Source organism: Ambystoma mexicanum, chromosome 11 (genome assembly GCF_040938575.1).
Source record: "Ambystoma mexicanum isolate Mex_15411 chromosome 11, UKY_AmexF1_1, whole genome shotgun sequence".
NCBI classification, from domain to species: Eukaryota; Metazoa; Chordata; class Amphibia; order Caudata; family Ambystomatidae; genus Ambystoma; species Ambystoma mexicanum.
In genome coordinates, this window is record NC_090934.1 from 836539892 (window position 1) to 836566979 (window position 27088).

General features: G+C 48.7%; 1 protein-coding gene across 2 annotated transcripts in view; it reads right to left on the reverse strand.

Annotated features, from left to right (window-relative positions):
- The window catches only part of HPS5 (HPS5 biogenesis of lysosomal organelles complex 2 subunit 2), a 1306927-nt gene that overhangs the window by 899315 nt on the left and 380524 nt on the right, over nt 1-27088 (reverse strand). For both annotated transcript variants that reach the window (XM_069623788.1, XM_069623787.1), the window contains exon 8: nt 25580-25651. In XM_069623788.1, the coding sequence (XP_069479889.1) occupies nt 25580-25651 (72 nt within the window). The remainder of the gene's footprint in view (nt 1-25579; nt 25652-27088) is intronic.

Genomic DNA, 27088 nt, shown 5'->3' on the forward strand with positions numbered 1-27088 from the left:
TTCCAACTCATGAATGTCAGGGTTTCCCCACTCGACCCTCTAGGGATAGCCATAGAGAAATACGGGCGGGTGGAAATGTGCTCCCCATGGGCGGTGCTTACTGTGGATCAATCGAAAACGCCGATGGGGCCATGATGCTTCGGGCTCTGCTCTTTCTGAGAATACCAAGCTGCTTTTAACATTTAACCCCGATCCCCCCTCCCCCACCCACACCCCCCCCCCCAAACGAAGGGATGAACAACCCACACCCAAGCAACCAAAACAAACACGATGGCATCAACGCCTGGGGGGCCTGTGTACCGGCCTGGCGGCGAAGCTCCGAACTTTAAGGCAATTTAAGGATAAACATAGTGCCCACTAGTATTACCCGTACCCACCCAGGGGGGGTTCCATGGGTGACGGTAGGAGAGATGGGCAGCAGGTGGTGGAACAAGAGAACTGGATTGAAGAAAAAAAAATGTGTATAACCGATCCACTGGACCAAGGAGCGTATTAGCTCAACTGTGAGAGAGAATCCTAAGGAGAGGTGAACCAGGGGGAGAAAAGCATTTGGCGGCCCACCAAAGCCCATCAGGGAAGGGGGTGGACCGAGTAGGAGACTGCCCGGCGACCCGGACATGTTGTGAAGAGCCAATGAATCTGGGGGTAACAATCACAGTGAGAAACCACAACAGTGAAACCAACATTTTGTCAAAAGTGTGAATGAGGCGCTATTCAATAGACTAATCAGGTAATAGCGGGATTACAGAAATTCAGACAAGCAGGATTAGACGGTGACAGTTCAGTAGTTGGGGCGATCTGTTGCGAACAAGTGTCAGTGGCCGCCGAGGGGGCATTTCAGCCAGGAAAGTGTTCATCAATGAACCTGGATGCCTCCTCGGGGAGAGTGAAAAAGTATACCCGGTTTGTGTGTTCGATACGCAGTTTGGCGGGGTATAACATTGCATATTTAACATGGAGGTCACGCAGCCTCTTCTTCACTGCCAGGAAGGTTTTTCGCTCACGTTGAACTGCCACAGAAAAGTCTGGATATAGATGGATCCTGGCTGCACCCAGGAGAAGGTCCCCCTTGGCCCTCGCCGCCCTGAGGAGTGCATCGCGGTCGCGAAAGTTCAGGACCCTGGCTATGATCGGGCGTGGGGGTGCTCCAGGTTTGGGTTTTGCCATAAGTGAGCGGTGGGCCCTCTCGATCGCAAACTGCGGGGAGAGTTTAGGGGAGTCGAGTAGTTGGAGTAGCATGCCCTCCACGTAGTCTTCCATGGGTTCGTGTATATTATCCTCTGGCACCCCGATTATACGGAGGTTGTTGCGCCTCGAACGGGATTCGAGGTCTTCGTTCTTCTTCTCAACCTCCGTAACGCGGGCAGATAACGTGGAGACCTCCGCACGAAGGGAACCCAGACCGTCCTCGGCGGCGCTCACCCGTGTCTCGATCTCCGTAACCCGACCATCAGTCCTCTCCATGTGTGCCTTGATAGATGAGATCGTGCCGTTCATGTCATCGAGTTTACTATGAAGTGTGGTGAACCCCTCTCGGATAAACTCCATCATTTTCTGGGAGTCGGATGGTTCCAGTGACAGTGAGGGGGAAGGTTCCAGTGATGACGCCTCAGCTCCAGGGGTCCCCGAGGGTTTCGTGAAGATATTGATGGAGGATTGTTTCTTGCCGGTTCGTGTTGACATGTTGCCGAAAAAGGGGGGGAACCCTGAATGCAAAAGAGATGGGGTAGGGCCACCAGGGGAGACACCAGGATCGTTAGGGAGACGTGTGGGCGGGAGGCCCAGGCAGAGCACCAGGAGTGAAGGGATATGGTGTCTCCGATGGGGGGTCCCGCCGGAGCACGAGGGGGTCGATAAACTTCAGGCGGACCTGAGCACCTCGCCGGAGAGTCTGTAGGGGTGGTCAGGGGCCGAGTGGTGGTGACCCGTAGTAGAGGCAGCAGTAGCCAGAGTCGCAGGTGCTGATGTGGTGTTGAAGACCCCGACCGTACAGTGCAGTGAGGTGGGTGGTATACAGTGCTGATCACTGAAGGCGAGTGGATGGGCCCCGGAGCATCCTTGGAGGTTAGGTCCCCCAGACGGGGGGTTCGGTGAGAAACCTTTGATGATATTTCTGTGCGGGTTATCACCTCCTAAGGGCCCGAGGAGGGGGCTGCTGGCCGGGGGAGAGACCACTGGAGAGGAGCGCCCCCGATAGAAGCCGTAAAGCTGGTAGTGAAAGGAGGGATCCAAGGGCAATTGGGGCCCAGAAGCAGTGACACCTGGAATGTTGGTGGTTGGTGGTCCCAGCGCACTCCGGTGCGGGAGGGAGAGCAGCCGAAGGGGCAGGCTCCTCAGAGCGCCTTAGAGCTGAATTGCCATGTCGACGGGCCACATGCCCGGGAAGGTTAGAATGAGGCAGAACCGGGGCGCACACACCTCGCCTCACCCCGCACCCGGAGACACCCGCGGCCCCCGGGATATAAGAGTCGTGGGGCCGGGGATCGGGGCCCGGAGGAAGGGGGGAACTCACCGCCCGCAGCCGGAATCCCAGAGTCCAGTGGTGTGGTGTGCAGCCCGCCCCCCAGGATGGGGAAGCGGAGCGGAGCGCTCCGATGTCCGTAGTGGGGGGGCTCCCTGGTGAAGAGGATGAGGTTTGCCGTGCCAGTAGCCGGTGGGGGGGGTGGCCGTGCAGTTCAAGCAGGGCGCCCCAACCCCGCAGTGGGCCGCGAGCCGCCTGTCATCGGCGCGGCCTCGCGGAGTCAAGCGTGGGGGTCGGGGGCGCACCCGCCCGGCAGCACGCCGCCCAGGACGGGGCAGCGGAGCGAAACGCTCTGGATTCCAGATCCGACGTCCACAGGATTAGGGAGAAAGAGGCCAGCCGCTCTTGTAGCAAGTGGGGGAGGGCGAGTGCGTAACCGAGTGAAGCGCCCCTCCCCCTCAGGAGGCCTCAAGCAGCGGGACTCAGCTGTGATCCCATGGATCCGTGTGCGGGGACGGGAAAGCTCTCTCTCCCGCTCAGCCCGCGACGAGTCGTATCTCCGCCGCAGGAGCGGCTCCGGGGGCGGCAGTTGGACCGCGGGTGTCCGGACTCCCCAGCAGTCTCCCTGGAGTGTCGGATGATCGTGGCACCGGGGCAGACAGGAGAATCACGATAAGAAGGTGCCTCGCAGTACGGAGCCGAGAATCAGGCGGCCATCTTCGCTGGGCACAACAGCGCCCCCCCTTGCCTCCTCTTCTCTTTAACATATTTATAGAGCCTTTAAGCAGCAGCAATTAGAGAAAATGTAAATGTTTTGGCGATCATGTGAGGCAATATATGGCTACAGTTTTTCTGTATGCACAGGACCTACTTCTAGTCCTTTCGCACCCAAAGGATTCCTTCAACAATGTAATGGGCATTTTTCTTCAGTTTGGTAAAATATCAAGCTTTAAGGTAAATACATCTAAGACACAAATCTTTTCCATCACTCAAACATGTTTTAGGAGTTGTGTCTCTGGTGGTGAATTTCATTGGACAAATGATGGATTCACACATTTAGGGGTGTATGTTTCGTGGGACACTGTGCACATGCTGGAGCATAATATTCATATTAAAAATAAGGAAATGCCATCTGAATGTAAAAGGTGGTCCACAATTAATATTACAATATGGGGTAAGATTGGTACTATCAAGATGACTCTACTTCCAAAGATATTATACCTATTTAACATGCTACGTCTGCCTCTCTCACAAGCAGTGTGCGGGATTGGATCCTGTTCTGAAATACTGATGTCTATCCTTCTTAGACCAGTGGATGAAGGGGGCTTCGGTTTCCCAGATGTAAGAAAGTATCATACTGCCTTCTGTTTGCCTTCACTGGATCAACAATGTTTCTGAAACCACCCGTGTGGGTGAGCATAGAAAAGGACTCGGACCTACAAATGCCATTAGACTGCCTTCTTTCAATGATTGGTTCTCTTCGATTAGAGAAGTCTCCTCCTACAGTGCGCCATGTGACTGCGGAATGGAAAACACAAGCCATCTCTAGAATCGTGCATATTGAAGAATACAGCTGTTTACACTTGAAAATAAAATGTTGCATTGGTGGACCACCATTGGGCGTGAACCAAGATGGACGCATAGAGACAGAGGTCAGTCACACACTGTCTGTTAAGAGGGATAGCGGCTTCCCCCCAGTGGCAAGAGAAGCATCCCCTCACGTTACTGGGGCAGCAGAGACCAGTGGCATACACCCGGTGCAGAGCGGCAGTGGATAATGCAACCCCCAGCAGCAGTGGAGACAGGCAGGCTGGGCCAGGCCGAGTGCAGGCCGGGCCAGGCCGAGTGGGCAGTGAGGCAGGAGCCTCGAGTTTGCTGGAGCACCTGGTGTGAAACAGCTGCAGAGCCGGAACCCCGCCTGCGATCAAGCGGAGTGCAGGCTCAGCCCCGTAGTGGCGGGACGGGAGGAGACCCAGTCAGGGGACCGCTGCGGCCCGGATAACATAGAAAGCTGGTGCCCCTGGAGCAGCCCCGGGCCCGAGAGGTGACATCTGACCAGAGACCAGGCCCCAGCCATAGTGGCTGAAGTCTGTCCTACCATGACCCGCAAGAGAGAGAAACCAGCCAAGGGCCAGTCACAGATTACCACCTGGGCCAGAGGTGGCTTGGGAGGTGCTGCAGGCCCTCCAAGAACTAGGGAACAGGTCCCCCTCGCCTCTCCCCTCCTCCCCCCGACCGCGGAGCCAGTGGCACTACAGCACATGACCGACAGGCCATTACGGGACAACCCAGGGGAGCAGGTACTCGGAGCGTCGTAGATGGGGGTCGAACTAAGGAGCACAGTGGAGCAGGGGGCCGCCCATCCCTTCAGCGGAGTGGTTTGACCAGCACAGTTCATACTTTGGACCCTGGGCCTGGCATCCCCCTGAACACACAGGCGCAAGAGGTCACGAGGGGCTCCTCCTAACAACAAGGAAGCACAATAGGAGTGGCTTGAGAGGCCATCACCAGCGAGAGTCAGGCTCCCTGCACCGACATACACCGCAAGTAAGAATGAGGCCCCACAGGGCCCAGCCCAGCAAGGCAGAGCAGGGCCAGGCGCCGGACCTGACCCAAGACAGACACGATATATGCAGCCACACTGGAGAGATCTCAGGGCCAGGCCCCACAGCAGAGGAGTTCAGAGTTGGGGATAGTATCCCTACAGCGCTTCAGGCGACAATCAGGGAGGGAGCCAGGCAACACCCCAAGTACGAAGGACAACATGGCTGAAGGCAGGGGCACACCAGCCGTGAGCAGAGACAATTTTGAAAGACATTTTCCAGGAAATCAACGCTATTCAGACAGACATCCAAGCATCAATATGTGACCTCAAGTGAAGGGTGTACACATTGGAAGGAATGGAAAATAACCATCTGCAGGTCGACCTTCTAGACACGAAGTATGAGGCGCGGCTAACAGACCTCGAGTCCTGTGAAGAAGATACACTGTTGAAACTGGATAACCTTGAAAACAGGGAGCGTCGCAACAACTTACGCATTCTTGGGATACAAGAGCAGAAGGGAGAGACGTCCGCAGACGTGGGGAGGAAGGTCCAAGGTCTGATTAACTCCATCTTCATGGCAGATGGAGGGAAGGATATCCAGTTGGAGAGGGCCCACAGAGGTGAAAGGGGCCCGAGGCTGATAGTTGTCCACTTCCTGAGTTACACCGAAAAGATAGAAGCGCTTGAGAAAGCCAAGCGCCTAAGCAGAATCCAATTTGTGGGAGACACAGTCAAGGTATTTCAGGACTTACCCTGTCCCGACGTAGAAACTGCCGCCCTCTGACCCAATGGCTCACGGAGAACAGTATCAGATATCGATGGTCCTTCCCTTTTGAGCTAACCTTTGAAAGAGGAGAGGTGGACTACCGAATCACAAGTGGCCAGGAGGCGCAGCAGGTTTTACATGTCTTAAAGGAGGAGATCCCGAACGAAGGCCCCGGAAGCAATGCTGGTGGGGCAGTAATGGAATTGAGCCAGGAGGATAATCACAGTGTAAAGAGAAGAATGCTGCGGGGCAGAAAATACAAGAAGCTTAACACTCCCTCAAAGGCGAAATAAGACTGAGGCCACAGTGGGGAAAGGCAGACTGAAGTAAACACAGGCCCAAGGGATCCTGCAACATTTAGGTGCAGACGTGGGGGAAAGGAGATTATAGGTGAGATGGTGGGTGAAGCATTGGTCACCCCTGATGGCCCATCACAAGGTGGGTGTCTCACAGGGAAGGAAGGGGTCCCAGAGCGAGTGGGATCAGGGGGAGGAAGGAGGGGAAAGGGGGAGCGGTGAAGAGGGGAAGGGAACAGTGGGGCAAGGGTTTCTGTCAGAAGGGTGGGATATCTTTGCCCATATGGGAGGATTCATGAGCCCCGCGGAAGCCCCAGGTCATCAGGAGGTGGGGAGAGGGGGGGGGATCGGGTTGGGGGGACAGTCCGGGAACAGTTGAATTTCGGGGTGTTACAAGGAATAGAGTGGTCAGGACATTTGATTAATGCTCAGAATGGCGCAAATTGACACAGGGGACCGGCCGAAGGACTTAAGATGGCGACTTTAAATGTCAAGGGCTTGAACTCACCCACTAAGCGATCATTGCTGGGAAGGGAATTTCGTAATAGGGGTTTGGACATATTGATGATACAAGAAACAAGGCTGATTCAAGGGTAGGAAAGGCATATCCCGGTAGTTCAAATCGGACAGATATTTTGGGCATTGGACCTTACCAAGAAGGGTGGAGTGGGTATCCTCATTAATCGGAGAATCCGCATAGGTGAACCTCGGGTTTGGAGGAGGGCAGACAGGAGGGCCTCTCATGGTTTCTGGGACTATGAAGGGAGTTCAGGTGACCCTTGCCACAGTATATTGCCCGAACACAGGCGAGTCCCAACTTCTATCTGGAATCAAGGAAGAGATACCAGAACGGTGGGACTCCTCTTGCTAGAGAGTGAGGGGATTTTAAAATGGGGGCAGATCAGCCCACGAATCATAGTGGTGGTCAGGGCCAATCGGGAGGTGGCAACATACAAGCAGAAGGGGGCCACCTCGGGTATACGACCGATCAGGGCTTAATTGATGTGTGGAGGGAGTGCCACCCAGCCACAAGAGGATTCACTTTCTTCTCCCCAGTCCATGTGTCCCAAACGAGGATCGATTACTGGTTTGTGCATCATCAGCACGTCCAGAGGGTAACCACCAGTGAACTCATTCCCATCAGTTGGTCAGACCATGACATGGTCAACATGGTTCCTAGTGATTGCATCGAATGCAAAACCATTGAATGCAAAACCATTGAAAAAAATGCATCGAAAAAATGAATTTTTAAAATAAAAAAATGTAAGGTGGGTCCCCCCAACACCTGTTTTTGTACCCCTTAAAACACATTATAGTAAAAAAATAAACCTTTACCTACAAAAAAAATGCATTTTTTGATGCATTTTTTTCAATGCTTTTGCATTCGATACTATGCCTGGATACTGGTCGACATGGGTATATTGGTGACAGACCTCAGGCCTAAATAATCCCTATGGCGCTGCAATGATATGTTACTAAAGGACCTGGCCTTCGCCAAAGAAATGCGAGAGGCGATAGATGAATACTTTAGATTTAACAAAACTGGAGCGGTTGACCCGGGAACGGTCTAGGAGGCAGCTAAAGCCACCTGGAGAGGCCTCCTGATAAGGGAGGGCACCACCAAGAAGAGGGTTAGGAACCTACCAGATGGAGAAGTTGAGGGGGGAGATACGCAGGCTGGAAGCCAGGGAATTGGAGGGGTGGGGGGAGGATGACGACCAACTGAGAATGGCAAGAGAGAAAAGACGCGAGTTAAGGCAATTGAAGGTGGGGAAGGTGGGCTCTGTCCTATAGCTTCTTAAACAGAGATATTATGAGAAGGGAGACAAGGAGACAAGGCGGACACTTTGTTGGCATATAGGCTCAGGGGGGGCAGAGGGCGGACAGGTAGATGTCCGAAATTGTAGACTCGGGGGAGGGGGGGCAATTACATTCGATGACGGGTGAAATTACACAGGAATTTGCCACATTCTATGAGCAATTGTATGGAGAAGAGAGGGTGGTGGAGGAGGAGGAGCTTGATAGATACCTGAGGGCTGTGTCCCTCCCAACTCTCCAGGAAAGTGAGGTTACAGAACTATAAAAGCCGATCATATAGGAAGAGGTATTGAGGGCCATTAGTGGACTGAAGGTGGGAAAGGCCCCGTCGACTATAGGTATACGGCAGGATTTTATAAGGTACTCGAGGGCTGCCTGGTCCAGCACATGGCTAAACTGTTCAATAACATCTTGGCCTCAGGGAAGGCTCCCCCCTCATTTGACAGAGCACTAATAACAGTCATACCCAAGGCGGGAAGGGACCTCAAGAGCTGTAAGTCATGGGGGCGCTGTCGAGCGGCGAACAGATGAAGACGTAAGCCTTCATCTCTCCGCTGTGGCCGCTGGCATCCTACAGTTTACATCCTGTGCCCGGACGAAGTTAATTGAGCCTTTCACATCCGCGGCTCTCCTAACACCACAGCTACAAGTCGCTCTTTTCCTGAGCGAAATCAGTGCAGGGATCCCCACCAACCAACCACCCGATCGCAGCAGGCTGGTGCTGGAGCTGGCGCCATATTGTGAGTGGCTGATTTTGCAGGCTGCAAGCGCAGCAAGTGGCCAATGAGATGAGGACAAACCGACTGGCTGTTACAAAGGGGACCACTGCCGCCGAGCTTTGGGGCATGGAGGAAGATTGGCTAACACAGCTGGGCCTGCTTGCTCTGGTGGTAAATTGAGGGCATGAGGACTGGGCTTGTGGAGGTGTTCCCTACATCAGGGAGGAAAACACTGCAGGAGAGTGCCGAGACGGTGTTCCCTACATCAGGGAGGAACCATGTGCCTCAGAGGCAACACCGACAGAATGGGAAAACACTGCAGGAGAGTGCCGAGGTGGCAGCGGGCTGGGCGTCACAGCGGGGCCGACTCACCCTGCATAAGAAAGCTGTGCCCAGGAATCGGATCTGTGGCGGCGACCACTACCCTACAGGCAAACAGTAGGGAATGACATGTGTGAGTGCTGGGCCATATCACAGTCTGGACTGGGAAAAGCAATTAAGATTGTCCCTGCACTGCCACACTCTACTGGTGTCGGAGAACTGAATAGCTTGGTCCGAGGGGAACAGGCAGACAAGCAGAGTGCATGTGCTGTATTTGGTGCCTGCTGTTACAGCTCCCAAAGGCAAACAAAGGACAGGCGGGACAACGGTCCAGTCTAAAGACACAGGGTGGTGAGGGGTCAGCCATCCTTTGAGGGTACAGCGGAGGAGAGGGACTCCTACTCCAAATAGTCTGTGGCACAGCCGCCTCCGATTAGTCCAAGGAACCCCTCCCCCCCACCCCACATCTGATTGGTGTATTTGCTGCACATGCATTGTACTGGCTCCAAGCTAAACACTCAAATCAACATTTAATCTACCAGGAGCGCTCTGTGAGTGGACTACACCACTGACTTCAACACACACTGTCTCCAACACAGCGTTTTGGGGCTTGGACTCCTATAAAAGAGGCCTGGACAGCGCTCCAGAACCATACTCCAAGGGTCCACATTAACCAGTGGACATGTCCAGACATAGAGCCACCCAGCTGACCCGGGGGCAATTGACGTGGAACCATCACAACCGCAGAGAGAACTGTACCAACAGGGCTGGTAACAGTAACGCAGGCTCAAGGGAACCATGGTAAAAGCAAATCTGGCCTGCAAAGTAAAATGGACCAATTCACAGTGGGAGTGGCCCAGCTTCAAACAGACCCAACCCAACGCAGGAGGCCACGGGGTGGAGGAGGTAGCCGGTGACCCCCAGATCTCCCTCCGGGATGAAGGCCGTATGAGACTCAGGGGCAACCATAGAAGACAAACTGGATGGCCTTGCAGCAGAAGCGTCCTTCCTGCGCTAAGATCTACGGAACCTGGTAACAAGGGTTGGGGAAGCAGAACAACGCGTCTCGGATGCAGAAGATGCTATTACAAGGCTGATGAAGCAGCTCAGAATGGTCACCCTAAAGCTCACACATCGGGAAAACAGGGCGGAAGACAGCAAAGGCAGGGCCAGCCGCAACAACCACTGCATCCTAGGGGTGCCCGAGAAGGAGGAAGGCCCTGGAACGGAGCTCTTTCTGGATGACTGGCTGGCGGACCTGTTTGCCCCTAAAAACTCTCAAAATTCTTCTCCATAGAAAGGGCACACCAGATCCTGTCGGGCCGGCCCACGCCTGGGGCACCTCCATGGACAATCATAGCGAGGCTATTGAAATACCAAGACAGAGATGCCTTACTACCAATAGCACGGGCCAAAGGTCCTATCACATAATGGCCATTGGGTGGGCTTCTTCCCAGATTACAGTTCAGAAGGCACGTCAATCACATGACACGCTTAAAAGGAAGCTGCACTTGATGGGCATCAAATATGCCCTCTTTTTTCCGGCCCAGCTCAAGGTCCAATATGGGGCATCCACCCCGCTCTTTCACAGCCTGAAAAAGGCATGGGCCTGGCTGAAGACCGAGGTCTTATCAGGACCAGAAACCCAGCAGTCAAGAGAGAAGCAGCGACATGAGCCACTGCAGGACTGCCCGCTGTGCACCAATGACACTCAAACCACTGAGATGGGGAGAAATGACTGAGGATGCAGCTACAGTAGGAGCGACATAGTTGAAGGACAACATTATGGGATACCGGACACAGGAGGCGACAGCACCAAGTAGACGTTGCGGGGGGCGTGCCTAACGGAACCCCCGTAAATGTTTGGAGTTAGACTCGGCACCCGTTAATGCGATTTTGGACGACAGGTGCTTCAAGTTGGCAGGGGGATAGAGGGTGGGGGCCAGAGGGAACCTTGGGGTTAGTTGGGCAAGTTATTACTAAGTTGGGGATGAGAGGGGGAAGCACACATGGTCTGGCGGGATGGCAGTGAAATGCTGGGAAGTTCGGAAATGCAGGAAGGCAATGCAGCAAGGGAGGTGGGACGGGACAAAGTGGCAGAGGGCCCTCCACTCGGGTGCGCCCCACGAGTTTCTTGGCAGGACAATTGCTGAAGGGAAAATCTCCATGTTGACATGGAATGTCAACGGGCTAGGATCCAGCATCAAGCACTGCCTGGTACTCCAGTTTTTGAACAGACATTCCCCAGACATAGTGCTATTGACTGAAACTCATCTGATGGGGGTGGGGGGCACTGCAAACTGTTTAGAAGGACAAACTATAATAAGGCATACCACGCTGGCTTCTCAAGGGTGCGAGAAGGGCGATGATTCTGATTCACAAACATATCCCCCTTCATCTCACAGAAGTCAGATCTGACTCCAGGGGTAGATATGTACTAATCAAAGGGGAGCAGTGGGAAGCTATATGGGGGGGGAGGTGGCTGTCAACACCCCACCCCCACTACATTAGAGCTCCTGAACGACCTACAGGGCCTGCTACTAGGACTCCGCAGACACTTGGGTGATCGGGGGGACTTAAATGAGGTCATGGACCTGAAGGTAGATCGCACACACGTGGAACACAAGAATCCTATCCTCACCACCAAACTATGCTCCTGGCGGTGGCTACATGAATCAGAGGTGGGTTACTCCTTTTTTCCCCAACGAACTTGGCTCCATGTCATGCATTGACTACTTCTTTCTCCCTCATGAGACCTCACACAGGCTTGTCTCTGCCAAATACCTGGCCAGGGGATTTCGGATCACGCTCCCCTCCTTATAAAGCTAAGAAATAGCCAAACCAAACTAGCAGCAATGTGGAAATTGAACATGTACTACTTGGGGGACCCAGAGGTAATGGAGGGGCTGGTTTGGAGGACCTCTGAGTACTTCACTGAAAATGAGGGGTTCGTTGATAGCCCAGTCATACTCTGAGAAGGCTTCAAGGCAGTGTTACGGGGGGAGACAATGTCACTGACAGCAGCTGCACGAAAGAAACATACTCAGCAGGTTGAGGAGGCAGAAACGGGAGCATTGCAACAGAATTCCTCACTTCTGGCACCCAAGTCTCGCAAGAGGCCCTAGTCACGGCACAAGAGACTCTAAGGAATGTAGCCCTGGACAGTGCAAAGCAGGCACACTTGGCAATACGAAGCCAGGTCCATGTATCTGGGGATAAGGCTGGGAAAACGCTGGAATGGCTAGAGAGGAGAGAGGGGACGTAGGGACAGGTACGGCAATACAGGACCCGATTGGTACAACACTAACAGAGGATGGGGAAATCATGTTGCATCCTTCTATAAGGAGCTGTACAGCAACCCGGGGGATCCAGCCGGACAGACAGCCTGACAGTGCATTGACTCCAGAGAACTTCCCTGCCTAACCACACACAAGAAGGCAGGGCTAGAGGCGGACGTGACCGAATCGGAGGTAGCGACAGCACACCTGCATCTACAATTGGGCAAAACACCAGGGCCTAACGGCTACCCAGCTGAGATCTGGGAGCGGCTCAGAGATAAAGTCACAGGACCCATGCATCGCCTCTTCAAGCAGGGTAAAGCTGATGGGATCCTCCCCCCGGATTTGAGGAAGGCATGCATAGTGGTCCTTCCAAAGGCAGGAAAGCTCCCCGAGCGGTGTGCCTTGTATCGGCCAATTTCGCTGATTAACGGTGAGGCCAAAGTGTTGGCACGGATCTTGGCCAACCGCCTTCTAGGCGTCATAGACACCTTAGAACACCCGGACCAGTGTGGGTTCATGCCCACCAAGTCTACGCGAATGAACATCCGTAGAGCACAGATGGCGATCGACCAAAGAGCACGGCTACAAACACAGGCAGCACTCCTGGCCATTGACTTTGAAAAAGCTTTTGATTCTGTAAAATGGGAGGCACTGTGGGAAATCATGGGCTGCATGGGGTTTGGGGAAGGCTTCCACGGGTGGGTTTGCCTGTTATATATAGCCCCTGAGGCTTCGGTGAAGGTTAATGGGATTCTATCGGAGGGGTTCACCCTCGAGCATGGCACGAGGCAGGGATGCCTCTATCCCCCTAGCTGTTAATCTTGGCCATGGAGCCATTGGCGATCAGACTGGGAGAAGAGGCCTACCATGGACCAGCTTCTGTGGAATAACAGACTTCTCCCAGAGCTTAAGAAAATGGGGCATTTCAAACAGTGTGAGGAACTGGGTGTAAGGGATCTACCCAAAGTGATACAGGGGGGCCCTCCTCCCCTTTGAGGAATTGAAGGGCTCATTTGGGATCCCGGAGAGGGACTATTATAAATATATAAAATTATACCATGCGATAAGATTTCAATTTCCCGCTATAGAAGAGGTACCCACATGCTCACCACTAGAAGCGAATGTCCTTCCGGAGCGTATAAATAAGGTCACCTCGATGTTATACCAGGTGCTGGCAGCCTTCGGTTCCCCAAAATCATCCTGACTCAGGGGCAAATGGGAGGGTGATGTGGGGAAGCTGGACCCAGAGGAGTGGGTCAAAGCACTCATGTTTCCAAGGGAAATTGGGATAGCAGCCGGGGTGCGCCTGATTCAATAAAAAGTATTCCACAGGGTGTATTACTCACGAACATCGATGGCAAAATGGGGGGCAGCTGACCAGCATAACCGTCTCTGGTGCGGAAGTGCTGGGGGCACCTTCTTTCACATCATATGGGAATGTGCACAAATACAAAGGTTCTGGGAGAAATGTACGCGTAAACTGTCGGCAATGATTGGGGCGGCGGTCCCCTGTGCCCCAAAACAGCTATACTTGGAATCTGGGGGGAAATTGGGTTCACGAGATACGAAAACAAATTCCTATCCAATGCATTAGGACTGTAAAAGAAACTAATAGCTATGATGTGGAGATCAGCGGAATGCCCGCGTCTCAGCCAATGGACTGACGAAATGGACAGATGCATGTCTCTCGAACGACGCATATACAGGGCCAGGGGTTGCACAAATATGGGGTGTCTCGGCAGAAGAGTGGGAGGGATGAGTGGGGGCTGGGAAAAGGGACTCACCATAAGCCACACAAGAAGAACACTATCCGCATTGCCAGCTTCAGATTGTTGCATACGATTCGTAGATATGTGAGCGTTGTGAACCACTGCAAATACAGCCATGTGTTTTGTTTGTTTATTGTAACATTGATGAAAACAAAGTTTTTTTTTAAAGAGCTGTAAGTCATACCGCTCCATTTCCCTTTTAAACGTTGACGCCAAGATCTTCACCAGGGTTCTGACCACGAGAATGGAGGGGCTCATGCCAAAATTGTTCAATTACGACCAGGTGGGGTTTATCCAGGGAAGACAGGGGGCTGACACAGTGCGCAAAACACTGCATCTGATGGAGGCCGCAGTGAAAAGGGAGGGAAACCCGCTGCTGATCACCTTAGATGCCGAGGAAACATTCCACCGTATGGACTGAGGCTTCCTCTAAGGGGTTCTGCAGAAATATGGGTTGGGAAACCGGTTCCTGAAGGGGATACAGGCATTGCACGCATCCCTGGTAGGCTGAGTGATGGTCAATTGGAGACTGTCAAGGCCAATCAACTTGATGAGGGGCACGATGGAGGGCTGCTCACTTTCGCCTCTCCTATTGGCGCTCTCGATGGAGGTGCTTGCAGAAATGGCTCAGATCAGCCCCCCAGGTGAGGGGATTAGGGTTGGAGAGAGGGAATTCAAAGTGGAGATATACACGGATGACGTCTTGCTAGACCTGGTGAACCCATTGAGTTCAACCCCGGCAGCCCTAGAAATAATTGAGGAATATGGGTTCTTCTCGGGCTTCAAGGTGAACAGGCAAAAGTCAGTAGTGTTCCCCTTCGCAGGAGATGACCAAAGGGATTTTGAGGTGCTCTGGCCCCTGGGGTTGGAAATCCATTTGGAAAGTATACGATAACTGGGAGTCACCAAAGTCAGGCCAGGGGAAGACCTGGGCGAGGCCAACTACCCCTCTCTTTAATACATTGTTCAGCAAAATGGATGGGGTAAGGGACAATCTCATGGATGGGGAGGCTCAACATCCTAAAAATGAGCTTCCTACCAAGGGTTCTATACCTGTTTCAGAGGTTGCCTGTCGGGCCTCAGAGACTCTCCCAAGAGAAGCCAAAGCCTGAATGATGCAGTTCTTGTGGAAGAACCAGAAACCCAGGGTGGGTTCCGATACATTGATATTGCCAAAACACAGAGAGGGTGTGGGGCTCCCAGACTTGATGCTACATTATACGGCAGCACAGCTCAGAGCAATGGTCCCACACCTGAGGGAAGACCCTGAAAAACAGTGTTTTCTTTTTTTAAACTACCATACGCGCCCGCAACAGTTAGGAATGGCTCTGGGTCCCAAGGCAGCAGCTCCCGAGGAGAATTGGGGGAACACCTGTTTTTGGGTGTTTATTGGGACGTGTTGAGTAAGAGACCAGGACGCGGAGAATCACCTCATGGCCCTTCGCAATGAGTCACATCTGTTCCCCCCACCCCCTGTACGGGACAAGATTCCCGAGCTGGAAAGGTATCAAAAATGGTTCACGGCAGGACTCTCCAGAGTCAGTCAACTGTAGGACCTGGGGAAATTCATAGGGCTGCAGGAGCTGGAAACTAGTCTGGGCATCGGAAGGTTACCAGTGCTCCTATACCTCCTGGTTGAAAGGCATTTTCACTGAAGAGAAATGGAGGGAAAAGATACAGAGACCTCACCCCTGTGGAGAAGGTTCTCGATGGACACACCGAGATGAGGGGTCTCATCTCACTACTATATGGAGCCCTATTGGTAACATCAAGGAACGCAGTGGAGGGTCCCGGCAGAGGTGGGAATGGGATATGGGCCTGGAATTCAACAAACACCTTTGGCAGTTTATGTGTAGGAGGGCCTTCAAAACATCAATATCTCGTCAGTACAAACTCGATGGCTTGAATCTACTACACCGATGGCAATATGATCCAGTGAGGCTATTTAAGATGTTCCCTACTGTGGGCCCCCATGCTAGCATGGTTGGGGGGACAGAGCAGACCACTGGCACATGTGGTGGAGTTGTCTAAAGGTCCAGGTGTATTGGGCAGAGGTCCTGGGGTGGATGAAAGATATGGGAGGGAGGGAATGGGTGCTGTAACCTATGCTAGTACTGTTTGGTTTGGAAAGACAAGAGGAACAATGGCACACCCTGCCCTCCATGGTTCATTTTCTTTTACTAGCAGCAAGAGCGTGCCGCCAGATATTGGAAGAGAAGGGAACTTCCGAGTCTAAAGGAATGGTCTGACACGGCAAAAGACATCTTTCTCACAGAAAAGATCACGGCAGCAATCCATGGCAGAAGTGCAGATGTGAAGGGGGAATGGCAGCAATTTTGCAAATGCTTTGGGTGTGGATAAGGAGACATATTCATAACCATGACATTTCGGCTTGGCTCCGGCAGACAGGAGCAGCTACAGGACATAATTTGAGTTCTTGAAGAAGTATGTTCGACCACTATACATTTGAGTTGTTTGTTCTGAGCCTGAAAATTCACATATAAGTTGGGTTGTTTGTTGGAAGATTGGTGGGTGGGAATGGGAGGGGGGAATTAAGTACAAATGAAAGATCCAGGGTTGGAAGCATTTACAGAAGGCATGCGCCCTGCAGTTGATTTGTACCTTTCAATGTTCTCTTGAAATCAATACAATTTTATTTACAAAAGAAAGAAAATGTTGCAGTGATGCTCTTGGCAGTGTGCATGTTTTTGGCAACTTAAACATCTGCTTTTTAAATAGAGATTGTGTGCTGTAGAAATATCACGGTTAAACGTGCTGCAGGCGAAAATCACAACCATCCTCTCTCTTATGAATGCCAAAATGATATATCATGGCAAAGAGCTGTTCTATCTCTGCATCTGTGGCATACAGGCAACTCTCTGTTTCTGAATCATCTATGGATCGACAAACTGACAAGTTGGGAATCTGAGATGAAAATGGTAATTTCCAATTCTGATTGGTCACTAATATGTAGGAACATGAAAAGATTTAAATTGGATCAAGGTTTTTACGCTACACTCAGAGAATCATCCATTGCCTGTACTGGAACTCTGGAGGTGAAAGCATGTAAACTTCTACAGTCAGACTCTTGTTGGTCTTGTAAATAAGAGGTTGGTTCTAATACTAACATGTTCTGGTTTTGTGAAAAGGTCTGTCAATATTGGGATGGCTTTCCCTCCCAAATGGAGTAGAGGGTCAGTCTACTTTACTACATACTCCGTTGTTCTGAATACTCCCCCCCACCCCCAGCAAGAGCAAGTGATTTAAGGTTTTCCACCAGAACTAAAATCTGGATATATAAAGTCTTACTATTGGCTAAGAGATTCTTCAGAAGTGGAAGAGTAGTGGGAAACCTCAGCTTGAAGATCAGATCCAATACATGTTACTGTTGTCAGCAAGAGAAAAAGGGTCATATGTGAAAAGATAACTGACTCAAGATTACCAGTTGATATGGGATGCCTTCAATGCTTTGTATGCCTAATTTCACATGTCTTGGTTGCTTTTGTTAGGGGGAAGAAGAGTCATTCAGGGAGCCAGGCTAGGCGAAAGTCAATTGGGCAAAATTCTAGGTGAGCTGAAGCACTTCTTGCAGGTAAGTAAAAGTCTTGCACAATGTTTTAGAAGTCTTTGTAGAAAAAGAAGAAATCAAAGCAGGGCCACAAGCCAATTAGGCTTGTGAAGTAAAGTAGCTGCTAGCAACTCAAAAGAGCAATCAAGACGAGTCTCAGCAGAGAACAAGTAAGGTTCCAACAAGAGGTAAGTTCTGTTAGACTGTACAGTACCTTTGGTTAAATGATATGGTGGTGGTACTTTCCGACCCTGAGAAGGGGAGTATGATTCCTAAAGGGATTCTTGAGAAAATTGGTAAGTTTTCAGGTTATAAAATCAATTGGGACAAAACAGAAGTCTTCCCGCTCTCAACTGCAGTCAGAAGGGATGATTTTGCAGAATGGAATTGTAAATGGTCTGAGAGTTGTGTAAAGTACTTGGGGGGGGTTTTCTGATGAAAGATGTGTGGAAAACGGTCCAATTTAATGTAGCTAAATTGTAGGGTACACTTAGGGGAGATACTAGGAAATGGTCCAGGTTAGATTTAGGGATCTGGGCTAAGATCAATAGTATTAAAATGTCACTTCTGCCTAAAGTTTTATATGTTATGCAGTCAATCCCTCTGAGTTTTTCGAAGAAATTACTTAGGGATTTTGATCGGGTATTCCAGGATTTTCTTTGGGGTGAAAAAAAGGCTCCTAAGATTCCAAAATATATTTTGCAGAGGGAAACTAAAGAAGGGGGTTTTGGATATCCAAATTTGGGAAAATATTATAGAGGTTTTGTTTTGAAGAAGGCTGCCCAACATGTGAAGTCAGAGACTGTGGAGGAGCCAATTTGGTTGACTATAGACAGAAATGTTTTGAAGCCTTTCAAGTTGGAAAATATTTTCTCAATGGGAACATTGCTTAGAGGTTCTGCTAAGTTACAGACTATTAATGTATCTAAGGACTTGATGTCATGGTGCGTGCTTAACTTTGAGAGCAATGTATTTCTGAGTCATATTTCTTCAATTTGGTATAATCCTGCATTGCACATAGATAATAGAGTTTTATGTTGGCGAAGTTGGATTTCAAAGGGGGTGTTGACATTGGGAGATTTATTGCGAGATGAGGTCTTCAAATCTTTTGAAGAACTTCAGAGAGAGTTTCATTCAAGTGGTCGGGAAAATAATAGATATAGGGATCTTGAACGTCGCCTGACCGAAATATTTGGTATGATGGATTTACAGCTGGAGAAGGAACCGGTGGGTTGGACTATATTCCACTTATTACCGCATAATGTCTCCACGTATCTAAAACTCATGCGTGTGGATGATTCAGTATTACAGTCCTGGGACGCATTGAAACAGAAGTGGGAATTGGATTTCGGTTTTGCAATCAGTGATGGAATCTAGAAGTATGTATGGCAGATTGGTTATAGTAGTAAGATGGATCTTGGATTGCGTCTTGTGCATCAGAACATTTTGGGGAGGTTATACTGGACTCCAGTGCAAATGTTTAGTTTGAGACTACTTGCAGCGGATATTTGCTGGGGGTGTGGATGTGAGAAGGGGACATTGATTCACATGTTATGGAATTGCTCGAGAGTGCCTACCTTTTGGACTGAGGAGTTGGATAGATCAGATATCACTTTGTCGATTTCCTTTCCAAGCGAACCCTTTCAGGTTTTGTTATTGGCAAAAAGAGAATGTTGCTTGAAAACTCGTTTGTATGGGTGTTGGATAGATAAATTATTAGTAGTAGCAGTGAAACAAATTATGAAAGTGTGGGAATCTAGGAAAAACACAACTATTGAGGACTGGATTAATGATGTGATTGTATTATCGGAATTTGAATTGGTTCTATCCAAGAAGCATGGTAAAGAAAAGGAATATTGGTCTTAATGGAAATCTTTCACTGATATGTATGGTAATGTAACACAAGAGGAAGGAAGTGAGGTATGAGGGGTTTTTTTGTTTGTTTGTTGTATCTGTTTATTGTGTTTTGTCCTTGTCTATACGTCATGGGTTTGGGTCATACTTACTGTGCAGATATTATTTTTCATGATTATTTGTTATTTATTTATTTAATTATTTTTCAAACGGACTTGTTATCTCATGCTCATTTTCAAATATCTCATTCTGGAAAATGCTTAATGTAATAGGATTTATGGGAAGGTTTAAAGTGGTTTCTGTTGTTCTTCTATGCTATTATCCTTCCTTGTTTGAATTTGTTTGGAAATTATAAATAAATATTTTAAAAAAAATAATAAATAAATGGGCTTTGGCTGGCTTCTGTTCCTGTGCAGCTCTGCAGATTCCGTGTTCCTGGGCCTCAGTCGTGGGACAAGAGGGAGGACGTCTGGAGGACTCCTGCACTGCAACGGGACGATCGGCGACAGAAAAGAACCAACTTCTATTCAGTGGCTCGTCGCGGTTTCAGCTCCTCGCCTCTAAGCAAATAGCAACGCTGCAGACTCTTGGCTGTCGAGATGGGCTTTCCTTGCATCTGGGGTCCAGCACACTGTTGAGGTGGCTCAGGCTCGGTCAGTCCTGCTTCCTGAGAGTCTGGAGGATCTTCCTGGAGCTCTTGGTCAACTTAAAGGCAAAGCACACGATCTGGTGTTGCTCTCCCTGGTTATTCGGTTGCAGCAGCAACTGCAGTGGAATTTTAACCAGCTCCGAGAGGATGTCCAGGTGGCTTACTTTCGAGTTGATTGGTCCCACCAACTCAAGGGGAGAAGTCGTCCTTACAGGGCTTCTCTAGTCTAAACGAAATTGGAGTTTCAACACAGCAGCAGGGCTTCACCGGGCAAACCAATGGTCCAGGAGTTGCAGCAGGATCCTCTTCAAGTTCTTCTTCGGATTCCTCGGCACCTCCCTCACTTCCTACCCCCGCCAGACACCCTGGAGACAGAGGCGGGCTTCACTTGTGAATCCCGCCAAAGGCAAAACAAACAAAGGTACCAAACCTGGTTTGGCACGCAGAGTAATTCTCAAGAAGGAACTTTTCACAAAGAAATGGCAAAAAAAGACTGGGGCCATTTTGACGAAAATGACACCCTTGGGTGCTTTATTGCAGCTGCGAACGCAGTCCGCGGTAAAAGCACACCATGGTAGTTAAAAGAAAACCACTGCAACCAGCCATTAATCGAGGAAAAGGTAACATAAAAATGTTACATGAGAAGATAGACAAAGGGGATACTAAGTAACCCCTTGAGCAACCTATTGTAAGATAGTGTGTGCTGGGTCTAGAAAGTTGACAATGTAAGTAAAGTCAATTTCGCTTCACTGCTCTTGTAAACAGTAGTTTATCCAAGAGACTATATTTAAACCTTGGGAAATCTATAAAGACTTCCCAGTGTCACTGCACTGAAGGTGCTGTGTGACCCAATGTAAAAGATGGTGCCTATGGAGTTTGTCAGACTCCACAACCAAACGAAACACAGTGTTCAAATCACATTAAAAATACATGAGAGTGTGGGAAGAAAGGGTCTCACTGTTTCCAGGTAATAAATTAAAGTCCTAGAGCCCAGCAAAAGAGCTGGGGGTCTCTAAGGCAGAGAGGGATTAGCACATGTCTGAGAATTCTCCCTAACACACTTGAAGATCCACCAAGCTTCAAGTATGCACTTAGAACTGTGACGGCTGCAGCGAGGTAGCCCAGGAGAGAGCAGGTGAGTCCACTGGTTGGTCCAAGGACACTTCCAGATCAACTGGCTGCTCAGATCAACTGGCTGCTCTTCTTCGCAGACGACTTGGCTACAATGATGATCTGTTGAATGATGCATGAGCCCTCCCTTTTCCCAAGATTTGGGCTGGGAGCTTCCCCAAGTCCCCCAAGGGTAAGGATCTGAACCATTCAAACTAGCAGTGGCAAACCAATTGTGGATAACCACTGGCGACATCTGCCCAGCAGTCGCCAGGATGTGTACTGGTACCAGACGGTTAAAGCCTCTATATCTGGGCTCAAACACAAACTGCCCCTTTGCCCGCAAAAGCAGCAGCTTTCCCCTGAAAGGGGAATTCCATATATGTCTTTTCCTGACCTGAGAAGAAAGGAAGAAGGGTAAAAGACAATATGGCCAAAGGACAAATGAAAACCTTGTGGCACGGCCATTTTAGCATGCTAGCTACACTTACTAGTAATTTGCAGTAATTGCAAAAAAGTACAAGCGAAAGATTACAAAAACAGTAGAAAAATAACTGCGGCCACCAGCTCGCCCTATGCACAATGTTAAAGTAACAAAAAAGCCATTACAGAAAAAGTTACAAGAATACAAAGTGTCCTAACCGCACCTCAATGGTGATATGTGTAATTGTAACAATACAAGAAATTCACAAAGAAAGACATAGGCCCTCATTATAAGTTTGCCGGTCTGGAAATAATGTGCTTGTAACAACAGCCTGACCTGCCGGTAGTTCAAGCCCCTACCAGCAGATTTGTCACTGAAGCACCGGCACCGTTACTAACGGTGCCGGTGTTTCAGTGTTCCCATTCCCATGGAGTCCTATGGGACTCTATGGAAAAGGGAACTTACTGTTCCTTTGCCGCCTGTAATATCCCAGTATTACCGGGCTATTGGGCGGCGGAAACATTAAGTCAAGGTTGACGGTAGCACCGCTGGTCTACCGGCAGCCTCATAATGAGGGCCATAGTCTCTCAGTACTGATCGTCGCATTTGCTAATGTGTTTCCTCAAATGAATGAGCAAAAATACCAGGGAAGTAAAGCAGAAGGCTTTACAGACCTCCAAAAACCCAGAACAGGAGTCTAAACAAAGCAAAAAGAAAGGGTGTCCAATAGAGTCTATGGGAGGAAAGCAGATAAAACAAAATATTTCCTAACAGTAAGGTTGGGTGTGGGAGTGTTTGTGGAGGGTGGTGGGGTGTTACGTGGTGGGCATTGTTTTAAATCCTATCTCAATGTACACATGGGTGATCATTCTAATTAACACATATGACAGGAAAGCTGGGCATGCAATGTGCAATTTGGAGCTTGTGACTTAAGGTGGCAAAAGTCCATGCACTTATCCTGCCTGCCATCGCCACATTTTGGGTACTGTATTAGGATTCAAAAAATATTTTCACAGTCCCCCCCCCATGATTTCTGAACAAGCTTTGTAGACTCATTATTTACTTGTATTATTTTATCATCTTCAATCCTAAATGTAAATCCCAAAGGTTAATAGCCCATCATGTCCCTCGTATTCAGCGTTGCAGACTTGACTAGCAAAAGTAAGGAAGGCGAGGCGCGCGCACACCAGTTCCCAGTCAATATATTACCTGATACAAAAATAACTGGGTTAAATCCCAAGAATGTCCATATATTAACAAGGTTGAATCCCAACTGCTGACAAGTATTAACAGGGTTGAATCCCTTCAGCTACAGTTGCTCTGCTGTTCTACTCCTCCAGGCTCTGTTTCTTTTCAGGTTTTACCAATATAATTGCTCTTTCAGTCTCTAAGGATTCTGGTCGCTGTAGTGAAACAATGTTTTCAATTCTGGGAACTAGATTGCGCGCCTGACCTTCTTTTTTCATTTCTCTACACGAGTTCCGGGCTCTAGAGGCAGCAGCACCGGGGTTACTATGCCCCACTGTGGAGGACCATAATGATGGTTTTCCCCCTTCACCCAATCATGGGTAAGAATTGTGTGTTTGGAGGAGTGTTGGTTCCTGGCCATCTGAAATGACTGAACGGTGTCATAACTACAGATACCAGAATCCTTAGAGACTGTAATTGAATAACTAATTAGCAACCCTTGATAAGGTACACAGTTTCCCTGAAGATAGTTTGAGACAAGAAAGTACTTGGAGGAGAAAAGCAACAAAGGAATTGAACTGCTGACCAGCACATGGGATTCAACCCAGTTACTATTTGCATCAATAAATGTTGACTGGGAACTAGAGTGCGCGCCTGACCTTTTTTCATTTGACTAGCAAGAATTTGTGTGAAACTGCATTAGACAGAAATTTCAAGCCCTAAATGGATTTTCCTAAATGGTCTTTCTTTTCCAACATTTGAAGTTAATTTGCCACCAAATGCTGCAAATGTTAAAGCCGAAAGGTGATTTGCTGAACTTGTGTTAGACCATACCCTTGAATCAACTATTTTCCTGGGCAAACTACTTTAGCTCCCACATGGAAGCCTGTTGACCATCAATGCCATTCTTGTTTTGAACACACAATACACCATCCCCCACTCCTATTACAAGTCCCATTCCTAATTTGCTCTGTTTGCAGATACAGTCACCTGCCTCAACCTACTACTTGCTTAAAAAAAAGGAAATGCCCTCTCCAGAAAATGCCACTTTTGCCTGGTGACCTTTTGTAGTTGTCATCTTCCAACACAGCTACCACCACCAAGAGGCTTCTGCCACTGGACCTCAGACCTCATCATCCCTGTCCTATCCCTTTTAGCTCAATGTTCCCTCGTGCCTCTATTTCAGCACCACAATAAGGTGTGTTGACGGTTGCAATGTAAGGATACAAATCGCCCTTTTAGTACTGTATATTTTTGATTTTCATATTAGGTTATAATTTATTTCAAAATGCAATCTTTTTTTTTCCTTTAAAAAGCAAAGAAGCATTGCCCATCTCCTAAACCCCACCTTACACTTGCCGTCCAATGGATCTGATCTAAAAAGAATGCCTCATTTTTCCGTTTACCACAAGCACCTATTGCAAAGAAAATGTAACATTGCACGAATGCAGACACCCAGTGCATAAAGGGATCTGTCATGCTTTTTTATGCTGAGACTGCAACGTCTGTTTGAACCACTGCTTGCTGAGATTCCAAGTTCAGAATCCCAGAACAGAGCGGCATACTGTGATACCAAGTCCTGAATCTCAGAGCAAATTGAGAAAGCCAAGCCTGATTGAATGGCTGAATACTGGGATTTTGTGTCCTGAATCCCACATCGAACTGAAAAGGTAAGTCCTGATTAAAATACTGTATGCTGGTATTTAAAATCCTAACTCTCAGAGCAAACCGACATAGCTAGCCTTGACTGAACACTGCATGCTGGGATACCATGTCCTACACCCCACAAAATCAGAAAGTCAAGTCTAGGTAATACACTGCATGCTGGGATATGCTGCATGCTGGGATACAGTGTCTCACATCGAGCCCTGAAATCCAGTACAGGCAAAGATACTGCCTATTGGGGACTACGAGTCTTCTACTCTGAACAACTGAAAAAAGCTCGACACCCACATTACATGCTGGCAACATGAGTATCAGCACACAAGTAACGACTAATGAAGACTCAAACCAGAGCCCAAAGGCCAACAATCATCTCCTTAACATTAGTTCTAAATAAAGTTGTGTTAACTTAATTCAAGAATGGGTCACTTAGTTTGCCAATTCTGTCAAAGTCACCAGCCTGGTATTTAATTTACAAAAAGGAGAGCACAAACATAAAACGTAAATAAGACATCATAGAAAGCGCTTCTGAGGACAGCTCACCACTTAGGATTTTGCATGAGAATATATGGGGATGTGTTATGGTTGAGGTACACTAATCCTTGGAAATATATGATGCCACACTTTGCCTCTCTTATGACCATTGTAAACATAAATGAGTAAAGCAAAAGGTGATGGGTGCAATTCTTCTTCACCACTCAGAATTCACCTCGATATTACTCTGTTCGATCATTCTTCATCATGTTTATGCCAGGTTTGATTCCTACCCAAACTGCTAGGCCTCCTCCTGTTTGAGCATGAACACCAGCAACCCTAAACATACTTGGTATCCTGTAGTACTCTATACAAGTGCCCGAGTGATAACATTATGAAGATGGGGAGGTAACTTAGTACGATTGTTTTGCAGAATATTAGTAGGACAGTCACATATATTTGATGCAAGCACACTATGTCTACAGCCAATACCAAGACATAGACTGCAATTTTGATCAGAGGCATACCAGAATATTTACATATTCCAACCTGACGTTAAATTGGGCAATCACGGTTGAGTGCACTATCCACTGGGTTAGTATGTCTTCCTCACAGGAAGCAAAGAAGAGATCAAGTACTCAAGTACCAATCTCTGTTCATTTACAGAAACTTACTTAAGAAACAGGAGTTTCGGGAATGCCAGAGACTGGGGTGAACTTGAAGTGGCTGCATATTGAGGATCCGATCTATAAAATAAAATAATGATAAATTAGAAAAGTTTCTTTTTTACAGTAGAGCACTTTTTTATTTTTTGACAAGCTTCTATTATTAAACAGCATTTTGTTCACCATCTGTACATGTGGGAAGCCCACCACCTACATTGCTTTTCTCCAGACCAGTAACTGCAATTTTGTCCCATATATGACAGTGTTATTTACCAACAACAACTTTTAACACTACCCCTAAAACCTACAAGATTGACATAGGACCACATCATTAGCTTCGGCATACAACATTATCACCCCTTTCCTGCTAATCTCGTCTACCCCATCAGCTTATTGAAACATTCTTTAGCAGACCTGGCCTGTGATAACACTGATCTCTATCTTTAACATATTCCTGGCAGGGGGACCAAACTTTCATAAAAGTTACCAAACTTCCTGTGGCCAGCAGTGAATTCCCCAAAGTTTGACCAACCATTGTCTAATAATCGGACCCTCTTTTGTTTTCTAGAATTGGGCTACCGTTGGTTCAGGCCACATGTGGGTAATGAGGGTAGCAGTCACCCCTCATATTATATGAACCCTCTGCCACATTCCCTAGGACCACCACTACAGGATTCATGGCCAACTGCCTGCCTGTTATTTCCTTCATATACCAAAGCATTTCTTTCCAGAAGATCTGGGACCTAGCATATATCCCCCATAAACCTCCCAGGTTCCCCAATTCACAGCATCCTGTCCAGCAAAAAGGGGAAACCTAATGAGAGAACGTAATCTAATGAGAGAACGTATTGATACGCAGAGGGTTAAGATGTTAAGATACCACCTAAAGCATATTTTGTATCCAGTTTCCTTTATCATACTACATCTAGAAGCCCGACTGATTGATTGAACGTTTATTTGTATGGCGCATATACACAGTGTAAAGCAAGGGAGGGAGCAAGGGGAAAATACAATGACATTCTTACAAGGCCTTGAGACATTTAGAATGTTAAATTAACTATCGTACTAGGCCTAACGACATTTCAGATAGTGTAAGAGCTTTAACAATAATAAGGAGGGGAGCGAGGGGAGATAAGAGATGAGACAGACCAGCGACTAAAATACTAGCCATGATGTTATGTCAGATAAAAAACAGGGGAGTGACAAAAAAAGGGGGAGGAGAGAAAGGAACATAGCAAGCGACTATCATACTAGGCCTAACAACATTTCTTGTAGTGTGGGGGGTGCAGTGGGGGGGGGGTGAGGAACATAACAAGCGACTATCGTACTAGACCTGACGACATTTCGAGTAGTGCCGGAAAATGACAAGAGGGTAAGGGAGAGGGGGGGGAGTTACATAGCAAGCGACTACCATACTAGGTCTGACGATAGTTCTGATAGAGTAAGTGCAAAGAGTACAGTGAAGCGAGGGGGGAGAGGAGAGAGGGGAAAAGACAGGGAGAGGAAGAGTAGACTGAG